This window comes from Bufo gargarizans, chromosome 8, assembly GCF_014858855.1.
Source record: "Bufo gargarizans isolate SCDJY-AF-19 chromosome 8, ASM1485885v1, whole genome shotgun sequence".
Taxonomy (NCBI): domain Eukaryota; kingdom Metazoa; phylum Chordata; class Amphibia; order Anura; family Bufonidae; genus Bufo; species Bufo gargarizans.
This window is the reverse complement of record NC_058087.1, coordinates 137,478,557-137,505,286: the sequence shown is the minus strand read 5'-3', so window position 1 is coordinate 137,505,286 and position 26,730 is coordinate 137,478,557. Positions and strand designations below refer to the sequence as shown.

Genomic DNA, 26,730 nt, shown 5'->3' with positions numbered 1-26,730 from the left:
GTTCCATCCCTCTGCAAAAGGGACATACGATGCGTAGAGCACGTGGATCATCCATGCGCTTCTTGCACCCGTATGTTTGTTTCGCAAAAACATGGAATATGTCCGCAAAATGCGGACTACTGATGTCAATGGGTCTGCAAAAAGAATGTGGACAGCACAAGGACCGCTTCCATATCTTGAGGATCTGAGATTTGTAGATACCGCTACGTGCATGAGGCCTTGCTGTACATGCGTCATGACCAGAAGACAGTGGGCGCCGGTGTGAGATTTCAGACAGACTTGAGATGACATACCAGAGCAGACTGAGCGGGATTTGAGCATGGCCGTCCTTGACTCTTCTCCTAAGTGGCTCCCCCTCCTTGACTTCAGAACGGTAAATTACATATGGCGGAACCAGGAATAAGACACTTTTTTTTAATCAATCCTGCCCCTAACTATTCATGAGTGGCAGGGGTCATATTCGCGATTCGCAAATATTTTGTAGAATATTCGTCGAAAATCTCACTGAGATTGTGAAAACTCAGATGCGATGGTATATTCTAACCCCCAGGCGTTACCATGGCGACGGGGACGCTTGTCGGGGAGGAGTATGCAGAAGTAAAAAAAAAAGATGAATATTCTAAAAATATTCGTCATTTTTCCCATCTAAAGTCATGATTTATCCCTGCTTAAGTTGCTTGTGGGCCAATGACTCATTGGCCCACAAGCAAGAAGCAGGGAGGAATCATGTTTTCAGATGTAAAAAAATGACAAATATTCAATATAGCGAATATATAAGCACTATATTCAAAATATTCGCAAATTCTCGAAGTTGCAATATTCGAGATAAATATTCGTAATTCGAATATTCGCGCTCAACACTACCCCTAACATTACAAAGGAGGGCACCTAGAAAGCGAAAGAGGTCAAATAAAGCTAGTGACGGTGGTTTAGGGACAAAAATCTGTTTACGGGTTTTGCTATAACTAAGGCTATGTGCGTTCCTTATGCCACCAACAGCAGTAACTATACTGGTAGTGTTTCAGGAGTCGCAGTTCATTCCGTGGAGACTGTTCTGGATGTCGGAGGGGTCCCCGCTCTCCAGCTGTAGACAGACGGTGCTGACAGAGGGACACCCTTTCTAGGAACGGTATAATGTAGTGTTCTAGTGAAAGCTGCTCCAGAACTGTAAGTACTAAGACAGTCACGTGGGAGCAGTGACTGGTCCTATTTCCGCTGGTAGCAGGGCTCATGTAGTTTTATCTATATATGTACTAAGAACGTCAAATTTATTACAGCACCTACCGTCATATAAATGCATATGTATGTATTATTACTTTATATACAATATAAAAGGAAAGGCAGGTCTCTTACCCTTTTTCAGGAGAACCGTGGCACCATAAAAAATAAAATATCACATGTATTGTGCTTTAATTTGCCGTGCATATGCGCGGTAGAATCTGTGCCGCAAACCTGCATTGTCTGCATGCACCCCAAATCTATTGACACGACCGTGCAGCGGACCGGGCACTGGCTGTATGAACTCCACTTTGTGGTGCGCACCTATTGACTTCAATGCACTGACCCGGAAGCCCACGGAAAAACACGGGAGCCCTTCCGTGAGCTTCCGGCTCTGTGCCTCCTCATGTCCTATCTTTCGCCGCCTCTAGTGGATCGCTGAACCATTGAAGTCATTGGGTCCGCACCACAATGCTGAGTTCACACGGCTGGTGCCTGTTTTTTTTTTGCGGACCCACGGTCCACAACACAGGCATGGCAGTACCATGGCAGTGTGAATGTACCCCAAGGGGCCGTTCACATTAACGTACTCCAGACGTATTGTCAGTCTGCATTACTCGCGTGAGTCATGGCCCACAAGTTTAACTGAGCTGGACTTACCTCATCATAAGATGCTAAGAGTCGGGTCAGCTAAACCCACGGTCGGACTGTGACGCGTACAAGTATTATTGACAGATAAAGCCTCATTCACACGTGCTCAAATCCATGAGAAGGTGGTCAGTGATGCATCCGTGTTGGGTCCGTTTTTTGATGTCCGTCTTGCATCCTTGTTTCACTGACACTGAACAGCTGAAAAATAATTTTCAAAGCATCTCTTCTTAATGATCCGTGAAATACGGATGCAACACGGATGGCATCAGTGTTTTTCACGGACCCATAGACTATAATGGGCATGAGGGATCCGGGAACACGGACCAAGATAGGACCCACGGACCGTGCTAAAACACTGATGTGTGAATACACACATTGAAATGAATGGGGACATGTGCTGTCCGTGGAGAACACGTACGTGAAACACTGACGTGTGAATGAGGCTTAATACACACAAAATACGAGATGTTTCACTATAGATAACCCCTCAGGCTTTTTCTGGCTAAACATTACAGGGGTTTCTTTCGGCAGTCCTCTGGAAAGGCCAGCAATATCAGATCGGTGGGGGTCCGATCAGCTGTTTAAAGGGGCAGCGGTACTTGTGCCAGCACTGTAGCCTCTTCAATGTTTACTTCAGTCCATGTACCTGCACGTCATACGTAAGGTAGCCGCGGTGAAGGCGATTGCAGCTTTGTCCCATTCAAGTGAATAGGGTGACGTTGCAAGAGCCTGCACTGCCACCAAGTAGATGGGGTGCAGGTGGACGGATGGAGGTAAACACTCATTGTTTGCACAAGCGCCACAGTCCATTCAAACAGCATGGTGTGCATGGGTGCTAAGAGGAGGACCCCCACAGGCCTGATCCCAGAAAAAACCCTTTAAATGGCCATCCATGTACTACATGGGTGCTCCAAGGTTGCTAGCTTGATTGGAAGAGGGACCCCCAACAACACCTTTAATTTCATAGCTGCCTATAATAGATTTCGATTGCATTTCTGGAAAAGAGTTACCAGGAGCAGGTTCCAGGTCTGCTCCGTACGTACAAAGAGCGACAGTTTTACGGTCAGAAATTCACAAAAATAAAGGTAAAGAAGGAGTCCTCCATAATGGTCAGATGTCGAATAAGGATTGACACCAACTATAAGGCACCGGTGAGAAAAGTCACTTCATATTCAGCTGCTCAGTTTGCGTTGGCCACGTGACTGGTCCGAATGGAGTATGGCTTCCATATGATAATCTGTATGACGGCTATACACAGAGGGACGATGCAGGTCAGGTAGAACATGGCGTCATGGAGGCCTAAAAATAAACTGAATTGAAACGGTAATTTTATTTAAAAAAATTGCAACCATTTCTGACCAATGTCATAGAAATACATACGATATCAATATAACATAGTATATACTTGTGTGTATATATATATAAAAAAAAATATAGCCTCATCCCGCCCAGTGACGGACCGCTGTGGTCACGCGATGTGATGTCCTGCATACGGATCTCGGACCCAAGTAGTACTTCAAAAGGCAAGTATATTATTACACCATCTCACCAGCAGATGCCACCAAATCACCATTATGTGATGGCCCTAAACAGTAATCAATCATAACATTTAAAGGGGTCCTTTGATATTGTTGGCCTATCCTCAGGAGGGGCCCGACATTGGCACACCCTGCCAATCAGCCGCTCTGGAGTGTCGATGGAACTACAGCTCCATCCATTGTACGCAGCACTGCTCCCACTGAAGTGAACCAAGATTGTAAAACCACGAGGACCTTTCACCGATTATGACAATGTGAACTAACTATACAGACATATAGAGCGGCGCCCGGGGATCTCACTGCACTTACTATTATCCCTGGGCGCCGCTCCGTTCTCCTGCTATGCCCTCCGGTATCTCCGCTCACTAAGTTATGGTAGGCGGAGTCTGCCCTTGTTCTGCTGTAGCGCTGGCCAATCGCATCGCAGAGCTCACAGCCTGGGAGAAAATAACCTGCGATTGGCCAGCGCTAGAGCAAAACAAGGGCAGACTCCGCCTACCATAACTTAGCGAGCGGAGATACCGGAGGGCATAGCGGGAGAACGGAGCGGCGCCCAGGGATAATAGTAAGTGCAGTGAGATCCCCGGGCGCCGCTCTCCATGTCTGTATTCTTAGTTCACAGTGTCATAATCGGTGAAAGGTCCTCTTTAAAACATGTACGATCCCGATGCGCTAATGAAAAGGTATGGACAGGGGAATAAAGAAGGTATGGATCTTGTAGGAATAAAGAAATTAAGGTCTAAGGCCTCAAAACGGGTAAATAACTTTCAATAAACTTACCATAGGGATTCCTCTCCTTTCCAGTGATGCTGCTGCACGCTCTTCCCCACCACTGACTTCAGGCAATGATGTATTGTCCGTACTGATGACACATAACCTGCCATGATGGCCAACAGATGCCTGCAGCAGCAACGCCGCTGTACATCACACGGTGACATATCGTGTATAGGAGTTCAGTGGTGCAGAAAAAGAGACAAATCTTGTGTTTCTTTAACCTTTTAGTTTTTGCGTTTATATTTTTTACTCCTTGCCTTTCTGGGGCCATAACTTTTTTATTTTCTCCGCAACAGTTTTATGGGTTTTGTTTTTTATGGCGTTCCCTATGCAGTAAAACTGACCAGATACTTTCATCCTTCAGAGCACTACGATTCCGGCGATACCACATATGTATAGTTTTTCTTGCGTTTTTATACTGAAAAAAAAAATAAAACCTTGAAAATGTTGTATTTTTTGTCGCAATATTCTGACCCCTATAACCTTTTTGAAGTTATGTGTACTTTTTTGTGGGACGATTTGTACTTTTCATACCATTTTGGGGTGTGTACGACTTTGTGGTCACTTTTAAATTTCATTTTTTTGTGGGAGGAGAAGCGAATTGGCCATTTTGACTTTCTTTCAGTTTCGCCATTTCCCGTATGGAATAAATATTTGTATATTTTAATAGTATGGGCATTTTCGTTCATGGCGATGCCCATGATGTGTATTTTTTTTAATGTTTTTTTTATTTTCATTTTAGGGAAAAGGGGATAATTTAAATTTTTATACTTTTATTTATTTATTTTTACAATATTTTTTTTTTATAGTTCCTATAGGGAACTATAACAAGCAATCATTAGATTGCTTCTCTCAGACTCCAATGCATTAGCATTGGAGTCTATGGGGATTATACTATGTCCCTATGGAGCTCTAGAGGTACCCTAGGAACTAATGTGCAGCAGCCTCCTGTCACATAGAAGCTGCTGCACACACACTCCGACTCCCCCGATCCCTGCCAGCCTGCGCTTTTGGGTTTCAGCGCGTACACATACCGTAGTCACGTTAAATATTAGTCCCATAGAAGTAAACAGAGCGGTGGCTGTGCTTGCGCAGTGCTCTTTCCATTTGTTTCTATGGGACTTCTGGAAATAGCCTTTGGGGGCCCTGTTCTAGATACAGGCGCGGATTTCAGAGGTGGGACCTGCACCTATCTGACGTTGGTGGCAAAGCAATCTGCCACCAATGTCTGAGGTGACACAACCCTTTTAAATCAATAAATGCAAAGTTGTACTCCTCCTGCTCTATAACAGGCTGCCTGCAGATCAGACACATGTTCAATATGACCGTTCCCTTTAAATCACCACCAAAACTGCTGAAACTTTGCAATATTCTTGTCCTACACGCGTGATCCCCATGCTGTGATAGCAATGACTGCTGTTTTTGTGTATGTATAGCAGATCCCTTGCATAGAATAGGGGACCGGACACAGCACATCAACACCGATGGGGTCACTGACATCTTTTTGGTGCCAAGTATATTGCGGTCCAGGATTTATTAGAAGAGATTTACCAGTTAGGCCTCTTTCACACATCAGTGAATCACAGACGCATCCATTGACTCTAATGTGTGTATTCACAAATCAGTGGGCCTGTGGAAACACCGCGGAAGCGCGCCCAATTTTGTCCGTGATTACGAATCCCTCACACACATTATAGTCTATGGGTCCGGGAAAACCATGGACGCAACATGGATGCCGTCTGTATTTGGTCACTGGTCATGGATAGTGATGAGCGAACTTCTGTTTTAAGTTCGGCGTCTAAAGTTCGGCTTCCGGTTAGCGGAGAATCCCGATATGGTTCCCGACTTCCGTTGTGGTCCGTGGTAGCGGAATCAATAATCGGCCATTATTGATTCCGCTACCACGGACCACAACGGAAGTCGGAATCCATATCGGGATTCTCCGCTAACCGGAAGCCGAACTTTAGACGCCGAACTTAAAACAGAAGTTCGCTCATCACTAGTCATGGACCATTGGTAGGAGACGCTCTGGAAACTAATTTTCAGCCTAGCAATGTCCGTGGAATAAGGATGACACACGGAGGGCAAAAACTGACCCAACACAGATCCTTCAAGGATGAACCACTGGCCATCTTGTCACGGATGTCAACATGGACATGTGAATGAGGCCTTAGAATGTACATACACAACACAGTATATCAGCAGCGCGCAGCTCACCTGGGGTCCGGCTGATCCCCTTTGCTAGTTAATTGTTCATATCCATACTGATTCAGAATAGTGACAACAAACATGGGTGCCAGGGACTGGGCAGGCTTTGTGAAGAGGGCATTTGTCCCAAAAACCATCGAGGATAGCGGAGACCTAAGAAAATTTAAGAAAAATAAAGAAAAAAAACTGTATTTTATGTAATAAGTGATGGGTACAAAGCAAAATTAACAAACTCCTGATAAGAATACACTTTTTGTGCAGATGGTGCCTGGAGACCAGAATACTAAGACTAAGCAACTTCATATTTTCAGTTCATTTAAAGGGGTTTTCCAAGATCTTTTTACTGATGACCTATCCTCCTCTGGATAGGTCATCAACATCTGATCGGTGGGGGTCCAATGCCGGGGACCCCCTCCAATCAGCTGTTTGAGAAGGCACCGGCTCTTACAGTAGCACCGCGTCTACATCGGTCATATGGCCTATGGCGCAGCTCGGCCCCATAGAAGTGAATGAGGCTGAGCGCAATACCAAGTGACAATGCTACTGTGGGCAACACTGCTTCTCAAACAGCTGATCGGCAGGGGTCCCGGGTGTCGGACCCCCAGCGATCATATCCAGAGGATAGGTCATCAGTAAAATGATCTTGGAGAATGCTTTTAAATATTAGTTTACAAAAAAACAGAAGAGGTTAAAGGGGTTGTCTCATCTGAGACAATGGGGGCATATCGCTAGGTTATGCTCCCATTGTCCAATAGGTGCGGGTCCCACCTCTGGGATCAGAGCGGGCCAAAGTGGTGGCTGGAGGACTCCGTTCCGGCCACCACCAAGCGCTCTCCCCATAGAAGTGAATAGGAGCGCACCGCGCATGACCGCATTCACTTCTATGAGCCCAACGGAAATAGCCGAGCCAGCGCCCGACTATTTTTGGTGGCCTCATAGAAATGAATGGAGGGCTGCTGCGCATGCGCAGTGCAGCCTCCACCACTTTCGGGGCTCTGTTTAGGAGATAGGGGCGGAGGGGCGGATCCCAGCAATATGCCCCCATTGTCTCAGATGAGACAAACCCTTTAATATAGCCACGCTGATTTATGTGTACACAGATGGTACCAATATATGATGTAACAAAGACATAGGACTCTTCTCGTGAGAATGTGGATAAGGTATTGTAATGATATGATGCAGCGGAGTAGCTATGCGGTCTGCCGGGGGCGTTCCCCTCACCATACCAACGCTGACTGGACTGCTACTGCTGTAATCGGGGACTCACTTATGAGACCCAGCGATGCAGCTGAAAATTAGTGGCAGGCCGCAACTGGCAGATGTGAAGAGAAGCTGCCCAGGGGTGGCCCCTGCTATGATGTGACATTATATAGGCAGTAAAAAAAAATCAGTGGCCGTCACCATGCGTCAGTGTCACAGTCACATCTGGTAAACAGCGGGGCTCAATCTCCTGGAAATATGCGACTCCAATTACATTCACTGCACATAGATCGATCATATGTCACGTCGATCGGAGATAGTTTAACTCGTATGGCCGAGCAATGGTTAATTTGATCATTCCTTCACATACGTTTTTTTTATTATTGCCGGCGGCACATCCCTGATTTACAGCTTGAAAACGATGATTTTCATTTTCTCATAAAAGATACGATCAAAAACACATGCGCGTTCCCTCGGGTGTCAGCTGACATATTTACAGGTGTCAACGATAGCGATTGAGCGTTCGAAAGTGCGATTGCCTGATCTTTGCCCATGTAAATGGACCTTCAGAAGCGAGCTGTGCGGTCTTATGTCTGACAGGAGAGAAAAGCACTAAACCGCTTTGGGGCACATTTACGATGACCCGCGTTTTCACGCTTGTCTTCGTTTCCCCAAGGACTATCCTAATTTATAACGAGGCACGTACCACACCCGAAAAAATGACGCCAGCCCCATTTTCGCCAACAGGTACACCAAGCGTTTCCAGGCGTACATGTTAGTAAGTTTACAAGGGTCCCGTCCCCAGCACAGGCCCCTATTAATATAGTCGCAAAAATAGTCGCAAGTCCCTTGATAAATGAATTGTGTTCTACATGTGGCCAGCAGAATTTTGGAATGGAATGGAAGAACCCCAACATGGCCTCATAGGGGGTATGGGGTTGCACCACTGAGATGGGGTAGGGGAAAAGTGTCTGATCCTACTGCTGGGACCCCCATTGATCAGGCGCTCTGCCACTGCATTCAGCTCTAGGGGGCTGCCGGAGATAGGCGAGCGCTTGTACTCTGCCATCTCCCACAGAGTTGAACGGAGCGGCAAATACGTATCCATGTCCAATCAGGGTGCGTGGGCCCCTATTCCCGTGACCGCTGGGGCCCCCACTGATCAGGCACTTATGCTGTGAATGTGGGGATAAGTGGTCTTAATGGGACAATACAAAAACTGTAAAAAGAAAGTATTTACAAAGCTTTTGCTGAGCTTTTTATATACACTGTGAAAATAGGTAAAACGGAGGAAATTTGGATGTAACACAAGGCGGATGTGCCTTCATGTTTTACTCTCTACACAGTGACCTTGGAGATGAAGAATACCAAAAGCAGTCTCGCAGGAGAGATGGGGGAGCACCGCTGCTAGAATTCTTCACATACTTCACAAAATTCTTAGGACAGTGTTCAAGGAGCAGAGCGGGACAATGAGGACAGGGAGGCTTGTGGTCTGCAAATCGTGGATCCGCGAGATACACATTTTTATCAATGGGTCAGTGATCCGCATTTTGCAGACGTATGGCAGGTCATTTATTAAGAATGGCGTTTTAGACGCCAGTCTTTATAAAGCCCCTGCTCTAGCGGTGGATCGCCGAAGTTATGTAAAGGCACCGGCTTCCTTGCCGTCTTAGGCCCCATGCACACGGCCGTGTTTTTAGACCACCACTGATGTATTGCAGGGTGGTCGTAACCATGGAAACGAGCAGTGTATAATGTGATGGAAAAATGATTCCAGCCAGCAAAGGAAGCAATATGGACAATCACAATACATTAGTAAGTGCCTTGTATTAACTTTCTCTACATCATAAATGCCATTTGCTGAAGTGAGAGAAAACCCTTTAAGGCTGGCAGCAGCATCCACACGCAGATTATTGCTGGGCCGCGCCTCTGCTTTCTGGCCGGCACCTGTACATGCCCGCGTGTATAGGTGTGGCCCAGCAATTAGTAGTGAGCCGCACCGTGTATGGCCAGCCTTATGTTGGGCTACACCTAGACTTTTTGTAAAACTTTTCATTGAGCTACAGTTGTATCGGAATCAGTAAACTGACTTGTTTGCAAACTTCTGCCCTGCAACTGTCATTTGTTAAAATCAATGAAAAGTTCTACAAAAAGTGAAGGTGCAGCCCCATCTGTAGCGTCCCTTTAAACATGATGGGGTTAATCTGGATCTAGAAAAAAAAACATTTGCACAGTTACACAGAGCGCAGGTGACACTGGAGAAAAACAAAGCAGCAAGGGGACCTTGAACTTATGAAAATCGCACCGTCAGATGGCGATGCAAAAGGGATGAGCCGAGCTAAATATTTGTAGTGAAACAGCCTAAAGATAAAATAACAAGAAGGCTCTGTTCACTCTTCATTTTTGCTTTACACTGCAGGTATACATTGAGACTCTTATTATGATGCCATAATGTTTGGCGCAGATTCCATGCCAAAAAGCCAGAGGCAAAACATTTTTTTTAAATAAAAGGTCATGTCATTTCTTGGACAGACTCCGCTGGAAGCTTCATTTAATGGTTTAGCTTCATTAAGAAGGGCTAAACTGTGAGCCGGTCTGCGGCATTCAAACTGAAAAACCGCGGCAGTAACCACTGGGCGACGTATTATCTCCTCTGTAATAAGTGCACTAACAATCTCTTTTTGGGTAGCCTGAATGTGTCACAGACCGAGGGGACGGATCTCATTCACAGCGAGCAGAGGAATAATAGGTCAGATAATTATGACAAGTTTTGCAAGATGTGCCAAGCATAATCAGGTCAGCCATAACAAAGCATGTCAAATAGTCGGAATGGCTCTTCCTCAATTAAAGGCAATGTGTCACCCGGATAATTTTTTTAATTTTATAATCAAATGAGTATATTTTTTTCTTTATTTTTGTAATATCCCCTTTTCTATATATATATATATATATTTTTTTTCTTCAGATTTTCCAGCACTGACCAGGAGAAGAAGCAAGTCAAGCAACCTGTAAAGCCTTATTCACCTGCCCGTGATGTAATCCATGATGAGATGGTCAGTGAAGACTTCCATGAAGAATCAGAGTTTGGTCCAGGTGTCCGTTTTTTGTTCTCCATGTGTGATCTGCGTTCGACGGACCCTGCACAGCTGAAAAGTAATTTTCAGGTGCATCTCCTACCAATGGTCCGTGAAACACGGATGGTGTCAGTGTTGGGTCTGCTTTTTTTACGGACCTCTAGGTTATAATGAGCGTGATGGATCCGTAAATGTGGACAAATATAAGGCATGCCTCCGTGCTAAAAACACGGATGCGTGAATACACATGTTAAAATGAATGGATACGTGTGCGGTATGTGGAGAACATGGACAGCACACGTCTGTGAATCATGGACATGTGAATAAGGCCTAAAACAGATGCTGTAAATTTGGCCTCATCCCTCTCTCCGCAAGTTACTTGACACCTTCCCCTGTGACTACCCAGCAGTAAACACAGCTGAAGCCACCCAAACATAGAAGATAGGGTCATCTGCGTATGTGACGTGCAGAGACAGACACGCGACACGGATGCTATTTCAGATGGCGCCTCCCTGTAGAACAAATAACTAATCAACAAACAAACAAAAAAATTGTAATTAAAACAACTTTTTTTAAATATTATAAAAAATAATAATAATAATAAAATTCCTTCTCAGGGTTGTACACCCCATTTATTTGACACCACATGCATCACTTACTTGCGTTTGTACTTTGCAAGATCCGCATCTACAATGTCAGCCAGGGGTAGATTAAATATGCTAAATGATGCTTGAACTAACACCCTGTGGAGAAAAGAATGTAAAAATAAATGTAGCTAGAGCTATAATTCAATATGAAAACATTAGACAGAAATCACCAATAAAAAAGGAATTAAAGGGAATCTGTCACCTATTTTGAGCATATAAAACTGTTAACATAGCAATGTGCAATAACGTACCTTCATTCCAGCAAGGGTCTTCTTTCTTTTATTCAACTTTTCATTTCAGATTTTTCTGATATGCTAATTAAGCCTCAAGGTGCCCAGAGGGGCGTTATTACTCAGTGCCCAGTAACGCCCCCCTGCAGTGCCCAGCCTGCCTTTATTTCAAGCCCAGCACGCCTCCTAAGAAATAAATTTACTCCCACATCCTTGCCGAACGGCGCCCCCTCCACTACGTCATGTAATTTATTCACCCCACCATCCTTGCGTCCTCCTTTCTTGGCCTCCGAAATCTCGCGCAGCCGCAGTATCGCTGACTGCCTGCGCCTGTACGATACTCCGGCTCCTGAGGCAACAGCGCTCTGATTACGTCACTGGGGGCTCAGCACATGCCGGAGCCGGAGTATCGTGATACTGATCAGTGGGGGTCCAACAGCGCTACGGGACAATTAATGGCCTCAACGGTGAAGCACAAGGTTTTGTTTTTATTTTTTTTATTTTAGAGCGTGTCCGAACCCATAGAAATGACTTTCCACCGCTGGACAACCCCTTTATGTATGTTCACACATGAACCCACGGTAGGAATCCAAGGCTAAAGCTTGGACTTCTCCTGTAGACGTGCCAGCGGATCCGCATTCAGATTAGGGTCATTGTACTCCAATGGGGCTTCTCTGCGGCCTTTTGGTTCAGCCATAATGAACATGATGTGGATTTTAAAGTCCACAATGGGTTCATTACTACACAAAGAATTTTTCTGCAACACGTGAACGGGGTATAAAATATTTGATGGCCTTTCATTATGTCTGGATTCTAATCTGCTCCTAAAATGCTGTTGAATCCTGAATGCGTGAACGTGGCCTTATAAGTATCTCTCGCATAAGGGAGAGCTGCGGTGCATAGAATTGTGGGAGGACACGGAAAAGTGAGTGCGAATGAGAAGAGGAATCCATCAATGTTAATTCCGTAACTGTAGTACACTGAATAGGAATAGCACATGGGCATTATTCGAGTTCAGCATTTCTACGAATACAATTATACATTCCAGAGGATAAAATCATTTTTACCCAGTGGTCAGGGAGTTTATTTTGAGCAGCCACAACATTAAAAACTGTTCCAACAAGACCTAGTGGCTTGGAACATGGAACCCATGCTGGAATTAAAGGGCATCTGTCAGCAGTTTTGTACCTATGACACTGGCTGACCTGTTGCATGTGCGCTTGGCAGCTGAAGGCATCTGTGTTGGTCCCATGTTCATATGTGCCCGCATTGCTGAGAAAAATGATATTTTGATATATGCAAATGAGCCTCTAGGAGCAACAGGGGCGTTGCCATTACACCTAGAGGCTCTGCTCTCTCTCTGCACTTTGACAGGGCCAGGCAGTGAAAACGTCATCACACCTGGTCCTGTCAAACAAAGTACAGAGGGCGCAGCAGTTGCAGAAAAAGCAGAGCCTCTAGGTGTAACGGCAACGCCCCCGTTGCTCCTAGAGGCTCATTTGCATACAATGAAACCTCATTTTTCTCAGCAATGCGGGCACATATGAACATGGGACCAACACGGATGTCTTCAGCTGCCAAGCGCACATGTAACAGGTCAGCCAATGTCATAGGTACAAATCTGCTGACAGATGCGCTTTAAACCAATGTATGCCTGCTTAAAATATACAATGAAGTTCTGACCTAATACGTGAGGGATTATTAACTATTCTGGATTACCGGACAGTCACACAAATGTTTAAAAAACTTAAAGGATATTTCCAGGCCACGGCAAACCCTGCAAGCCCAGCTTAGATACTCAGAGTTTGCTCATGCACCAGGGAGAGGAATGGTTCCAGCACGGTCAACATCGGAACGGACCACCCCATCCACTGGCCAGACTGGTAAAAGACATGATGTCGGCAGAAGCAGAGGAGGAGCATCATGTGCCGGGTTACTGAGCAGATGATCCAAGCAACTTTGAGACTGTAAGTATATGATAATATTTCTTCCACAGGCAAGAGATGAGTAATTAAAGGGGTTGTGCAGTGCAAAGATATTGATAACCTACATTCAGGAAGGGTCATCAATATCAGTAATTATACTGTGCCCCTTTAAACAGCTTATCTGATATGGATAACCTGTCCTGAGAATAGGTCAGCAATATCTGTGCATTGTACAACCCCTTTAAAAGGGGTCCCGGAAAATTCCTTTAATAGTAAGATCGAAGCAAGGCTTCACTTGGATATCTCTGGCAGTCAGTTCTCTTAGGGGTGAATAGAGTGGTGGTCACACATGTACACCCCCCCACTCCATTCACACAGGGGACTCAGAGCTGGGTGTGGGTCCCAATGGTTGGACTCTGATGATCATACATCCATCACCCATCCTGTGGAATGGGAAAAACCCTTTATGCTCCACACTCCAAACTCGCAGCGCGAGTAGGCGGCAGCTCCCATCCTGACCCCCTAGCACTGCCGGGGTCGCATAGCATTATATTGATTCATGATGCTATGTAACCCTAACAGTTCTGGAATGTATTGGATAACACTGACAGCATTATGTCAGTGTTAGCCAATACATTCCAGAACAGTAAGGGTTACATAGCATCATGAATCAATATAATGCTATGGCGACCCCGGCAGTGCTGGGAGGTCAGGACGGGAGCTGCCGCCTACTCGCGCTGCAAGTTTGGAGTGTGGAACTCGCTCGTCTGAAAGGGGCCTTAGGCTGGTGTCACGTGTTTGTTTTTTTCGTTTTGTTTTTTTTAGAAGTTTTGTGTTTGCCAGCTCTATGTGAAATCTTAAACGTAGGACAAACAAGCTTTTTTTTGTAGTTTTCCTTCATTGTCTGATATTTTTCTCCCATAGACCTGCCTTTTTTTGGCAACTTTACAGAAAAGCAATTTAGTATTTTCCCTACGCTGTTCTATAATGCAAGTGCCATTGACGGGTTACATACTTTCCTTTAAAAAAAAAAAAAAACGCCAATATTCGCATCTGTGGCAAGAGGATCATGCACAAATGCCGGCCTGACCAAGAAAAACGCTGCCTGCAATGGTTTTTGTATGGCTGAAACCTGGCATTTATTCCAGAAAGAGGCCGAATCCTATTATAGTCAATAGGGATCCAGCGGTGATCTGTCGAATATGGCACCGCCGGATCCAGTAAACTCCGCCAGGCTGTTCTCTGCCGGAGATGTGAACGTGGCCTTAGCAAGTCAGGGATTTTTGAGGAACCCCCCCCCCCCTCCCAAAAAACTGAAAACTGTCTGGCGATACTCTAAACTTATTTTGTGGTCATGGTGCCTTTTCTGTGATTTAGTAGTCGGTCAGGCAGCAATTACCATAGAAATGTTAGTTTTCTGCAGAGCCAGATAATTGGGGTAAAGGAAATTACAGGGCAGACATATGATTGATGGGGTAATAATAGCAATATTCCTATAACGTGCAGGCAGTAATACAGCAATAGAGACCCCAATGTACTGTGAGATCTCTGCATTAACACTTTACACCCCATAGTATAGAAATCATTCTGATGTACCCATATATTATTACATACTCCCGGTTGGATGCGCACTGGTACTTTGTTGCACCCCTGTCTTCAAGTGCAGTACCATAGATATAACTGAATTAAATTCCAACACTAGCCAGAAGCATAGCCTTTGCGCTTGCGCTGCTACTAGGAGCGGAGGTGCAGGCTTGAGAGCATCGGGGCTGAGCGAGATGTCCAGCCCTGTCAATCGTTATGATATGCTCCTATCTCGTAAACGCGGCTGGCAAAGTCCCGGAGGGCGCACCGCGCATGCGCAGCCGCCCTCAATTCATTTCTGTGGGGCTGCTGAAAATAGCCAATTGCTGACTGAAAGTCCCGGAGGGCGCAGCGTGCATTTGGTGGGGATACCCCTTCAAGGCCCCTTTACATGAGTAGATAATGGTTTAAAATGTTTTAAAAAAAATCTAACAAAAGTAATCAATTATCGATTAGTGTAAAAGCATTGACCGATCGATGGACAAGCGATAATGGATTAGTTTGTTGTTCGGTTCGCTCCCATTCGCATCTATGGGGAGAGCGCTTGGTAGTGGCCGGACCTGGGGAAAACCAGGGTCCTCCAGTTAAGGCCTCTTTCACACTACCGTTTTTTTTTTCCGTTTTGCGGTCCGTTTTTTGCGTTCCGTATACGGTCCGTATACGGAACCATTCATTTCAATGGTTCCGCAAAAAAAAAACGGAATGTGTTCCGTATGCATTCCGTTTCCGTATTTCCGTTTTTCCGTTCCGTTGAAAGATAGAACATGTCCTATATTTGGCCGCAAATCACGGTCCGTGGCTCCATTCAAGTCAATGGGTCCGCAAAAAAAACGGAACACATACGGAAATGCATCCGTATGTCTTCCGTTTCCGTTCCGTTTTTTCTGAACCATCTATTGAAAATGTTATGCCCAGCCAAATTTTTTCTATGTAATTACTGTATACTGTATATGCCATACGGAAAAACGGAACGGAACAACGGAACGGAAACGGAACCACAACGGAAGCAAAAAAACGGAACAACAGATCCGTGAAAAACGGACCGCAAAACACTGAAATGGACATACTGTAGTGTGAAAGAGGCCTAACACTTTCCCTGTTCGTTCTCAATATAGGTGCGGTCCCACCGGTGGGATCCACCCCTATCAGACAATGGGGACATATTCTAGTGGTGTGCCCCCATTGTCTCAGATGGGAGACCATTTACACAGGCAGATAAAATGCCTCTAATAAGCACTGATCGGCGCTCATCTACTGGCATTTATATGGAAGAATAATCGTAGGGTTTGTTGCGCCCATGTGTGATTTTTTTTACCCCCTCTGTAAAAAATTTAATTGTCATATCGATTTTTTTACTATACTTATTAACTCTTCTACTCCCTGATGTGTATTCAGTAGTTCCTACTACTTGTAGGCTTACAATCATGGAGAGCCGTCACTGGTGCATCTGCTGCCGCTGTGAACGGGCTCTGAAATAACCTTGTCTTTCATTCACTGACAAGCCACATCTATTCAGATACAGGAATATTTATCCTTTATTAAAGGCAAATGACATCTGAGAAAAAACAGAGAGGATGAAAGCCGCGCTACACCCGACAGTGACGGAAAGCAGGAGCGGGAGCGGTTTACTTACATGTTGGTGGTGAGGAACACGGCCAGGATGTAGTAATGCAGAGGTCCCATGACCAGCATCACAACGGCTGAAATGGCTTCTATGTAGAAGGCGTAGAGGATAACCTTATAATAACCGATACTTGACAACAGGGAGTGATTGATCAGCACGAGAAACTGAAAAGAGAAATTAAAAGTGGGATTAAAAGAGGACCTGCCCCCGCTCCTCACATCTATGTCTTAGGAAACGCTTGGATTTCTTGAGAAATAATTCTGGGAAATCTTTTCTCATAAGGGTAGATTCACACCTCCGTTAACTGATCCGGCAGAGAGTAGGCTGCCAGAGCTCACCGGATCCGGCCTAGCCGAATAGTGCCGTTCACCACCGGGCCATAATGGGATCTGGCCGTTTTCCAGCATGAGTGCAAGCTTTTGGACGGACAAAAACACGCATGCTTCAGTTTCTGTACGGCCGAAACCCGGCACTGATGCCAGAAAGTGGCCGGATGCCATTACAGTCAATGGAGTTCAGAGGTAAATGGCCGGATCTGGCTAGGCTGGATCAGTGTGAACCTACCCATACTCTACGTCAGGAATCCTCAAACTGCGGCCCTCCAGCTGTTGTAAAACTACAACGCCCACAATGCCGTGCTGTAGGCTGATACCTGTAGGCTGTTCGGGCATGCTGGGAGTTGTAGTTTTGCAACAGCTGGAGGGCCGCAGTTTGAGGATGCCTGCTCTACGTTGTGATGTTCCTCTGTTAATCCTTCTACAAGTATATGAATAAAAGGATAATTGGGTGTTACCAGTTGGGGGGGTGTTTTATAGGGAATTCCGGTACTTATTAAAACAGATATGTCAGGGGAGCCAACAGATTCCTTTTACTTTGTATTTAGAAGTGTACATTTTTAACTAAATTGACAACCCTTCCCCCTACTGAGGTTGTCAATTTAGTTAAAAATGTACACTTCTAAATACACCGTAAAAGGAACCTGTTGGCTCCCCTGACATATCTGTTTTAATAAGTACCGGAATTCCCCATAAAATAACAGTGTTAGATCTCTGCACTGTCCTATTCCTATGTTATTCCTCCTGGAAATGTATACATAAACTGACCGCTGGTTGTCGCCATTCAACAGGGCGTGTCCTTTCACAGTCTGACACTCTTGGTATTGATCGGACATGCCTCTCTGAAAAAAATGGCAATGCCCAGTTGTCAACGTGTTCATGCATTTCCAGAAAGAGTAACAGAGGAATGACAAAATGTTATTTAACGGTTGCCTATTTGCTAAAACAGTCAGGAGAGATTACAATAGTTGATCGGTGTGTGATGCTGGGAGTCTGATCCTCCCAAATCTGATTTTGATCACCTGATTTTGAGGTAAGGCCATCAATATCAAAATCATGGACAACCCCTTTAAAATCTCATTTCTAAGAAAGGGTGAGAAGTTGGTCGCAATGTCCACAAAACGTCATTTAGAACGTAGCAGAACCTACCTGTGGAAATATGAAGCCAGCGCCATACATGATACTCCTCACAAAGGAGGGGAGCTCATCTTTGGGAATGAGGTTATCAGCAAATATGATCATGAAGTTGCTGCAAAAAGTAGCATGAAAAACTTGAAAAAAGTTCATGGACACAAAGAGCAGAAAGTTCCTTTGGGTCAGGATCTGTTTGGTAAGAGCCAGCACGGCGGCCCAGGAGAGGGCCGTCTCGGACTTTCCGCCGATCTCCGGTGACTTCTCCCGCTGTTCGTACTGACTTATACCAAACACCCCGGTGTAACACATGCAGGCCGCGGACAGGACCGCCACGAAGACCGTGAACATCTGAAAGCTGGGGAAGTCCTCCATGTTGTCAGACACGAGCCCGCAGAAGAGAATGCTGGACGATCCCAGCAGTGACGCCACTTGGTTGTATTTAATGAGTTGAAGGCGATTTTCGTGCTTGGTTGAAATCTCTGCAAAGAGGGCGCACTGGGCGAGCAAAACGAAGGTGAGCAGGCCATCAAAGATACAGAGGGCGATCACGAGGTGGACACCACTAAGCCATTCACCCTCTGAGTAATCTTTCCAGGGGAACCAAGGAAGCAGGAAAGCGAGGGCATAAAACGGAGCTCCGTATAATATGGAATGGCGGCGTATAGAGCAAAAGCCGGTTTTGGAATTATCTTGTATGTAACCAAATAAGGGGTCGTTTATGGCGTTCCAGATCATAAAAACCACCTGCAGAAAATAAAAAGAGCGCACGTAATAGATAGAATACATATAGAGCAGTTTTATTCCCTGCATGCTATTAACGCAGTAATATCACGTACGGTTCCCTTTCTTAAAGAGGGCCTCTCCCCTCTCCTGACATGTCTGGTTTAGTAACTACTTGCATTCCCCGTGTAATAACAATTCTGGACACTATGTTGTGCCAGTCCTTTATTATTCCTGCTAGAAGTTTATAAATGAATGACCAGCAGCTTGCAGTAAAGGTACAGCTGGGTGTTACCAGTTGGGGATGTGTCCCTGCACCAGCAGCACTAATTGGACACACCTGCTACTGGTGACACCCAGCAGTACCTTTACTGCAGACTGCTGGCAATAATAATTAATTATTAGTAAACTTCTAGCAGGAATAATACAGGAACGGCACAACATAGAGTCATAAGAATAGATGCTCCAGAATTGTTATTACATGGCATGGGGGATGCAAGTAGTTACTATAACTGACATGTCAGGAAAGCGGACAGGAGTTCTCTGGTTTGGACAATCCCTACTTGCAGTAAGTGTTCAATTTCCCTGCAGCGCCACCACAGGACAAATGAAACATTACACAGCGCTCAATCAAATCAGGACAACTGTTTGCCAAAAACATATAAAACCTGAATTGTCAAATAAAAAAAATCATGATTATTCCCCCCAATACTTAAACATTATCTGGGGATAGACACTTGGAACACTGTAAATGTCACCCAGGACTTTACAATCACAGGCGACTTCGTGCAATTTTGCATCAAATCATAATGTTTTGCAAAAAAAAAAGAAGCATGACAAAATTCCACATGTAGCTGAAAGTCTGATGCTATCAGAGCCTGAGACACAAAGCACATGCAGAGATCATACATGTCCCTTGCCCAATGTGTACATGCACATACCTGTGATCCGGATACCTTACAAATGACCTGATTATTGTGATGCCGGTGGACCATGCCTACCGGCATCTGCGCTCACTCAGCGGGCACGGTAGCTGGAGTATTAACCCTTCTTGCTTCTCCACCCAGTCATCCCCCCTGCTTCTTGCAGTTCGCTCCATTAGTTAGGGCGCACGCTTTCCTTGGCTCTTAAAGGGCCAGCGCACACATGGACTAATTTGTCCCCATCCAATAGCATTGTTCCCTGTGGTATATAAAGCACCTTGCTCTAGGATAGGAACGCCGAACCTGCGGCCCTACAGCTGTTGCAAAACTACAACTCCCAGCATGCCTGGACAGCCAAAACCTATTACGGCATGCTGGGAGTTGTAGTTCTGCTACAGCTGGAGGGCCGCATGTTCGGCGTCCCTGTCCTAGAGGAAGGTGCCTTATATACCACAGGGAACAATGCCATTGGATGGGGACAAATTAGTCCATGTGTGCGCTGGCCCATCCCTGCTGTAGGGGACGGTGCCCGAGCTATAGGTTCCTAGCTTGTCTAATCCGGTGAAGGTGTGTCATTGTATTGTTCTGACCGAGAAGAATGTCCCCAACTTCTGCCTGTTTAGTGTATTGACTGCCTGTTCAGACCTCTGCCTAAACTATATATTGACCAGTGCCACCAGCCCTGACTACCATATTGTACGAATTCTACCTGTCCAGACCTCAACTTGTCCACTGACTATGCTTTTGCCACGCAACAATGTCTCTTGACCGGCCTTGGCAAGCAGCCTCTGAACTGAGACCTAGAGGTAGCAACTTGGTGGTCCCTACAGTGAAGTCCACATCCCTGTACAGGGCTGAAAAGGTGAACACCAGGGGTCCACCTTGACAATGCCGTTGGGAGTAACTCCCAAGCCAAATCTATTCACTAAGCACAGTGGGTCCACACCAGCCGTGGTACAATTATGTGCAGGGGATGATTGCATATGGAACAGCTCATGTTCCCAGTCTTTAGTAGAAACATCCCAAATCTTTCCATGCTGACCCCCTACTTCAAATCAGTTCTGCGACTAATATTGCACCAATAGTAGCTTGAAGAGGACCTTTCACCGGTCCTGACATTACCATATAAGTCCCTGGCAGTGTAGGGCATACTGATGACATCTGATATAGCTTATTATTTTTCTATGCGTTCCCCCTGCTGTGCCCCCCGTTCTGGTTTCCTGCCCTGTATGTAAATCCATTCCATCAGTACAGGGAGGAGGAGATGGCCGTGTTTCTCAAGGGGCGCAGGGGCGAATTGGCCATAGACCCTACAGGGAAATTTTTCTCTCTTACACAGATGCAGGTGCCCTCCTGAATTCAACTGCATCGACGTCCTCAGGACAGCGATACAGTTGAATATTGTGGTGCGGCGGTATTTTGTGCTGCACTGTGGAATTTGCTTCAGCTTGGGCGGTGTGTTGTTCTAAACTATGGTATTGCTGCACCTGCCTACTTCTGTTATCCCTGCCTAATTATGTTGCCCCACATTCTCTCAATTTGGTCCCACTATTAACCTTTTTTTTCCCAGGGCCACTTTTAGTCCTTAGTCGGCCCCGGAAGAGGCATTTTCTTTCTCCCTGGCTTTGAGCGTCCAATCGCAGCGGAGAGAGTCACAACCAGGGAGAAAAAAAAAAACTCAGCGACTGGACAGCGCTACAGCCAGGGAGAATCAGATGCCCCTTGAGAAACATGGCCATCACCTCCTCCCTGTACCGATGGTATGGATTTACATATAGGGCAGGAAACCAGAACAGGGGGCACAGCGGGGGAACGGAGCAGCACGTAGGGAAAAAAAAGCGATATTACATTCACATGTCATCAATATGCCCTACACTGCCAGGTATTTATATGGTAAAGGTCCTCTTCAAAGAGTTTTCAAAGATTTTTTTTACTGATGACCTATCTTCAGGATCTGATCGGTTGGGGTCCGAAGACCCGGAACCCCCACAATCAGCTTTTTTGAGAATGCAGCAGCATTCATGTGAGCTCTGTGGCTTTCTTAGTGGTTACTAAGCACCGCGCCATACATTGTATTGCTGCTCTTGGTATCGCGCTCCTAGGACACGTGATCGATGAACGTGTCCTCACTTGGCCTAGCAAAAGCAAAGAGAAGGCCGCGGCACTCACAGGGGCACCACTGCCTTCTCAAACAGCTAATTGGCAGGGGTCCCAGGTGTCGGACCCCCACCGATCAGCTACTGATGATCTATCCTGAGGAGGTCAACAGTGTTAAAGTCTCGGAAAACCCCTCTAAGTAAGATGGCTAACCTACGGCTCATATTGATGATTTCATGTTTGGGTGTAGACACATATCTCCACGCATTCATTGTTTGGTATGCTTAACAAAGGCTGAAAATTAAAGACATTCTTCTAAAAAGCTGGACCTATGTATGCCATCAGGTTCACATTGTCAGTGTTCACATATGGGCCTTAAAGGGGTTGTCCTGGATTTTGATATTGATGGCTTATCCTTGGGATAGGCCATCAATATCAGATTGGCAGGGATCCGACTCCCAGCACCTCTACTGATCATCCGGCGACGGAAGTCGGTCAGCTACCAGCTCCGTCCAATACACAATGGACTGAGCTGTTTGGTTCCGGCACCAAAGCTACAAGGTAACAGCTGATTGGCAGGGGTGTGCGGTGTAGGACCCTGAGGGTAGGCCATCAAAATACTGGACAGCCCCTTTAAGCTTTCTGTTAGGCTTCTGGTATTTCTGGCAGAACTCCTGATGGAAATGTGAACAAACAAAACCTCAGGTTTCAAATAAAAATAAAAATTTGCACAGCATGCAGCGTTAGTTTTTATGGTAAAATAAGGGAAACCAGAACAGAACCTGATGGACTCCATTCTAAGAAAAAGAGGTCCACCAGTTGCTGTTGGTGTCTTTCATGTCACAGATCCATCACAGCACTGAATTCTGTTTTTCTGATCCTAAGGCCTCATGCACATGGCCGTTGTTTGGGTCCACATCCGAGCCGCCGTTTTTGCGGCTCGGATGCGGACCTATTCACTTCAAAGGGGCTCCAAAAGATGCGGACAGCACTCCGTGTGCTGTCCGCATCCGTTGCTCCATTCCGTGGCCCCGCATAAAAAAATAGAACATGTTCTATTTTGTCCGTTTTGTGGACAAGAATAAGCATTTCTACAATGAGCCGCCTGTTCCGTTCCGCAAATTGCGGAAGGCACACGGGCGGCTTCAGTTTTTTGCGGAACCGCGGTTTACGGACTGCAAAAAAGGCACGGTTGTGTGCATTAGGCCTAACGCAGATGTGAACACGGCCAAACTTGCAAAATCCTGAGCCCGATCTGGAACGGCCTGTTACCTGTGCTTGGTGAAAGGCGCCTTCCGATATCTTGTAACGGTTCAGAAACAGTTTCACGTAGTAGAAGTTAAATATGCTGTTCATCATTCCAGCACCTAATGTGGTCATAGAGTAGGCCAGGGCCGGCCTGTGGATGCCAAAGGATAACTTCATGTTCAGAGTTCACCTAAGGAAACGTAAACAGGAACAGAACTCCATGAAAACCTACTGCCAGGCGGAAGAAAAAAGCATAAAAGATCAACAGAGCTTAAAGGGGAAATGTATCAAAGGCTGTACGACAGGTTTCTGGTGAATGATAGTCAAATATTTTAGCAAAATCAACTTGTTTCCATTATATGCCGGTCTAAAAAAAAACTGGATGGGGATTAGAGGGGGAGGCTACGGCCTCCCACAACCAGACGGATTCACTACAATTTATGTTCCTAACTGGCCTAGGTTTCTTTTTCTCTGCCAGTAGATGCGCCAAATTTATTTCGCGATCTGCACATCTTAATAAACTCCGCCACAGTGTTTGATTAAAATGTATAACTGTTGCTGCTATAATTTTGTCTTATCCACATTACCTGCCTTAAAGGGGTTATGCCATAATTGATGTAAAAAATTAAAATCAGACATCACATAGTACATGACAACAGTGGTGTGCTGCAGGGCAGGGGTGGGGGGCGGCGGTGCTGGGTGCCAGTCCGCCCCAGGTGGCAGCTGTCAGGGTGGTGACCGATGCAATGAGCGATTCTATCAATGCAGATGGAGCGTTCATTGCTACAGCCGGGACGTTGGCAGTCTTTTGGGTTACAGACCACTCAGCTCGCCGCGCTCCTTCCGTCTGCTCCCTGTTTCACCATTCAGCCCTGCAGGCACAGATTGCGCTGCCGGACTGTGTAGGGGGAGCCTGGGAATCTGCCTGTGCACTCCTCCCACACAGCGCCGCAGCGCACTCCGTGCCTGGGAGTGCTGGAGGTGATCTGATCATCAGGAACGGGACAAGGAGAGTATGTACTGAATATTAACACTGAGAGGGGCACAGACAGGTCATTACTACTGTGAAGGGGGCATAACAACTGTTACTAGGGCACAGAGAGGGATATCTACTGTCAGTGGGGCACAATAAGAGCATAACTACAGTGAGGGTGGCAGAAAAAGGACATAACTACTGTGAGGAGGCACAGTGAGGGCATAACTACTGTGAAGGGGCACAAAGAGGTTATAACTACTGGGAGAGGGCACAAAGAGGGCATAGCTACTGTGAAGGGGGCATGACGAAAGGATAACTACTGTGAGGGGCACAATGTGGGCAAAACTACTATGAGGGGGGTACAATGTGGGCATAGCTACTTTTAGGGTGCACAATGTGGGCATAGCTACTTTGAGGGTGCACAATGTGGGCATAACTACTATGAGAGGGGAATAACTACTGTGAGGTGGCAAAATGTGGGCATAACTACTGTGAGGTGGCACAGTGTGGACATAACTATTGTGAGGGGGCAATATGTGGGCATAACTACTATGAGGGGGGCATAACTACTGTGAGGGGGCACAATGTGGGCATAACTACTGTGAGGGGGGCAGAGTGTGGGCATAGCTACTGTGAGGGAGGCACAGTGTGGGCATAACTATTGTGAGGGGGCACAATGTAGACATAGCTACTGTGAGGGGGCGCAACTACTGTGAGGGGGGCACAATGTGGGCATAGCTATTGTGAGGGGTGAACAATGTGGGCATTACTACTGTGAGAGGGAAAAATGAAGGCATAACAACTGTAAGGGAGCACAAGGCTATTTTCGGCAGTTCTATATAAATAAATAAAGGGTGGCGGTGCGCACGAGGGTTGCCTCATCTTAGACATTGGTGGCTGCTGGTTCTGCAGCAGTGACATAACAGGCATTGTTCACATGACCACTGCAGCCAATCACTGGCCTCAGAAGTCACATGTGCATGAATAGCATGTGACTGCTGAGGCCAGTGACTAGCAGCAGGGCCACATGAACAATGGACGTGTCATCATGCCTGCAGAACCACTGGGGAACGCAATAGCAGGTTACTCATAGGGAAGTTTTTCGTTTAAAAAAAAAAATCTGGGCAAAGTCCTTTTTTTGCATTTAGGAAGCAAATAGCCAAAAAAAAATAAAAAAATAGTGCTCTAGGTTTCCGTTGCCTTTAAATTTTTTTGATTTTACGTAAATATAACAGAATTATTCTATACTAATAAGTAAAGGTGACGCTGCCACAAAATAGTAAGTGTATCTCTCGCCAGTTCTTGACTGGAGGGAAAACAATACAGGGAAACCGTCACCAGGACATTCCCAGTTAATCCGGGCACACTGCCTGTAGGGCTACCTCAGCTGAATGCAATGCATACATTTTAGTTGGTAAATTTGGGTCATCTAAGCCCCGCTCCAGAAATGTCCAGCCCCGCCTGGGAACGCCCACTAATTACAGGCTTGATTTTAGAACAGGCATGACCAACCTGCAGCCCTCCCGCTGTTGCAAAACTACAACTCCCAGCAAGCTTGGACAGCCTACAGCTATTAGGGCATGCTGGGAGTTGTAGTTTTGCAACAGCGGGAGGGCCGCAGGTGCTGGGACTGTCTTTGCAAACCAGGGACAGTCCCTGCAAATTCAGAACAGTTGGCAACTATAGTAACAATACCTTTCCACTGCTTCATTCTGGAGAAAACATACTTTTAATCCATATGCAAATGAGCAGTTAAGTGCACCGAGGGCGGGCCCAAGCCTCTCTGTGCACCCTTGCTCTTCCTGCTTCCTCAGCCAGCCCCTCCCTCTCCTTCGTAATTGACAGGGCCGGGCAAGACACCTATTTAGGACCCTGGTCCTGTCAATCAAGGAGAGGGAGGGGCTGGCAGAGGAAGCAGGAAGAGCAAGGGTGCACAGAGTGGCTTGGGTCCGCCCTCAGTGCACTTAAAGGGGTTCTCCGTGCTTTTAATATTGATGACCTATCCTAGCCCGGTGAACCCCTTTAACTGCTCATTTTGCATATGGATTAAAAGTACTTTTACTCCAGATTAAAGCAATAGATCCATAAGTGAAATGTATTATTACATTCAGCCGCCCTATCCGTGCCGGGCATTGGGAACTGGTTTCATAGTGGCGGACTCCCTTTAAATCCTGGGTTACCAATCACCCTTCTGACAGAATTTGTAAATCTACCCCTCTCTGTTTTTAAACCCTTAGCATTTTCAAGATCTGCTTGCCGTCACTGAATGCAAATTGCATCAGGGTCAGGAGAGGTTTTCATCCCCTTGGGCATAAACAAGTCAGGTTTCCATTCACTGACATCAAACAGGGGGCTTGATAATGGTGAGAAACTGAATGCATTTAGAGATCAGAGCTCGGCACAAGAACCGCATCATGATACTACCGCACATCCAGTATCACTGTCTACACGTTCACCTACTACAGAGCATGCACAGCGCACAGATACTACCAGGCAGCGAGGATCAGGGCTCATGGATGACGAGGACCACACAAAGGTCAGCAATCTCAGACCCGCCTGTTGCCCCTCGCAACCTGCACGCCTCCTGCGGCTCAGCATCCAGCAGCAAAACACGGAAGTGTCAA

At 46.1% G+C, this 26,730-nt stretch overlaps 1 protein-coding gene across 3 annotated transcripts; it reads right to left on the bottom strand.

Annotated features, from left to right (window-relative positions):
- Positions 1-1,737: 1,737 nt before the first annotated feature.
- LOC122945733 (transmembrane protein 180-like) lies at positions 1,738-26,724 on the bottom strand. 3 transcript variants are annotated; one of them, XM_044304895.1, is made up of 7 exons: positions 26,597-26,724; positions 23,155-23,320; positions 18,158-18,886; positions 16,683-16,837; positions 11,323-11,406; positions 6,399-6,542; positions 1,738-3,179 (listed from the first exon to the last, which is right to left on the bottom strand). In XM_044304895.1, the coding sequence occupies exons 2-7, from the start codon at positions 23,305-23,307 to the stop codon at positions 3,050-3,052; spliced, it is 1,395 nt and encodes a 464-aa protein (XP_044160830.1). In that variant the 5' UTR covers positions 23,308-23,320; positions 26,597-26,724; the 3' UTR covers positions 1,738-3,049. The 3 variants fall into 3 exon arrangements, with proteins under 3 accessions (XP_044160830.1, XP_044160832.1, XP_044160831.1); XM_044304897.1 differs by having other exon boundaries at positions 26,563-26,695; XM_044304896.1 differs by having other exon boundaries at positions 26,567-26,695.
- Positions 26,725-26,730: the final 6 nt, after the last annotated feature.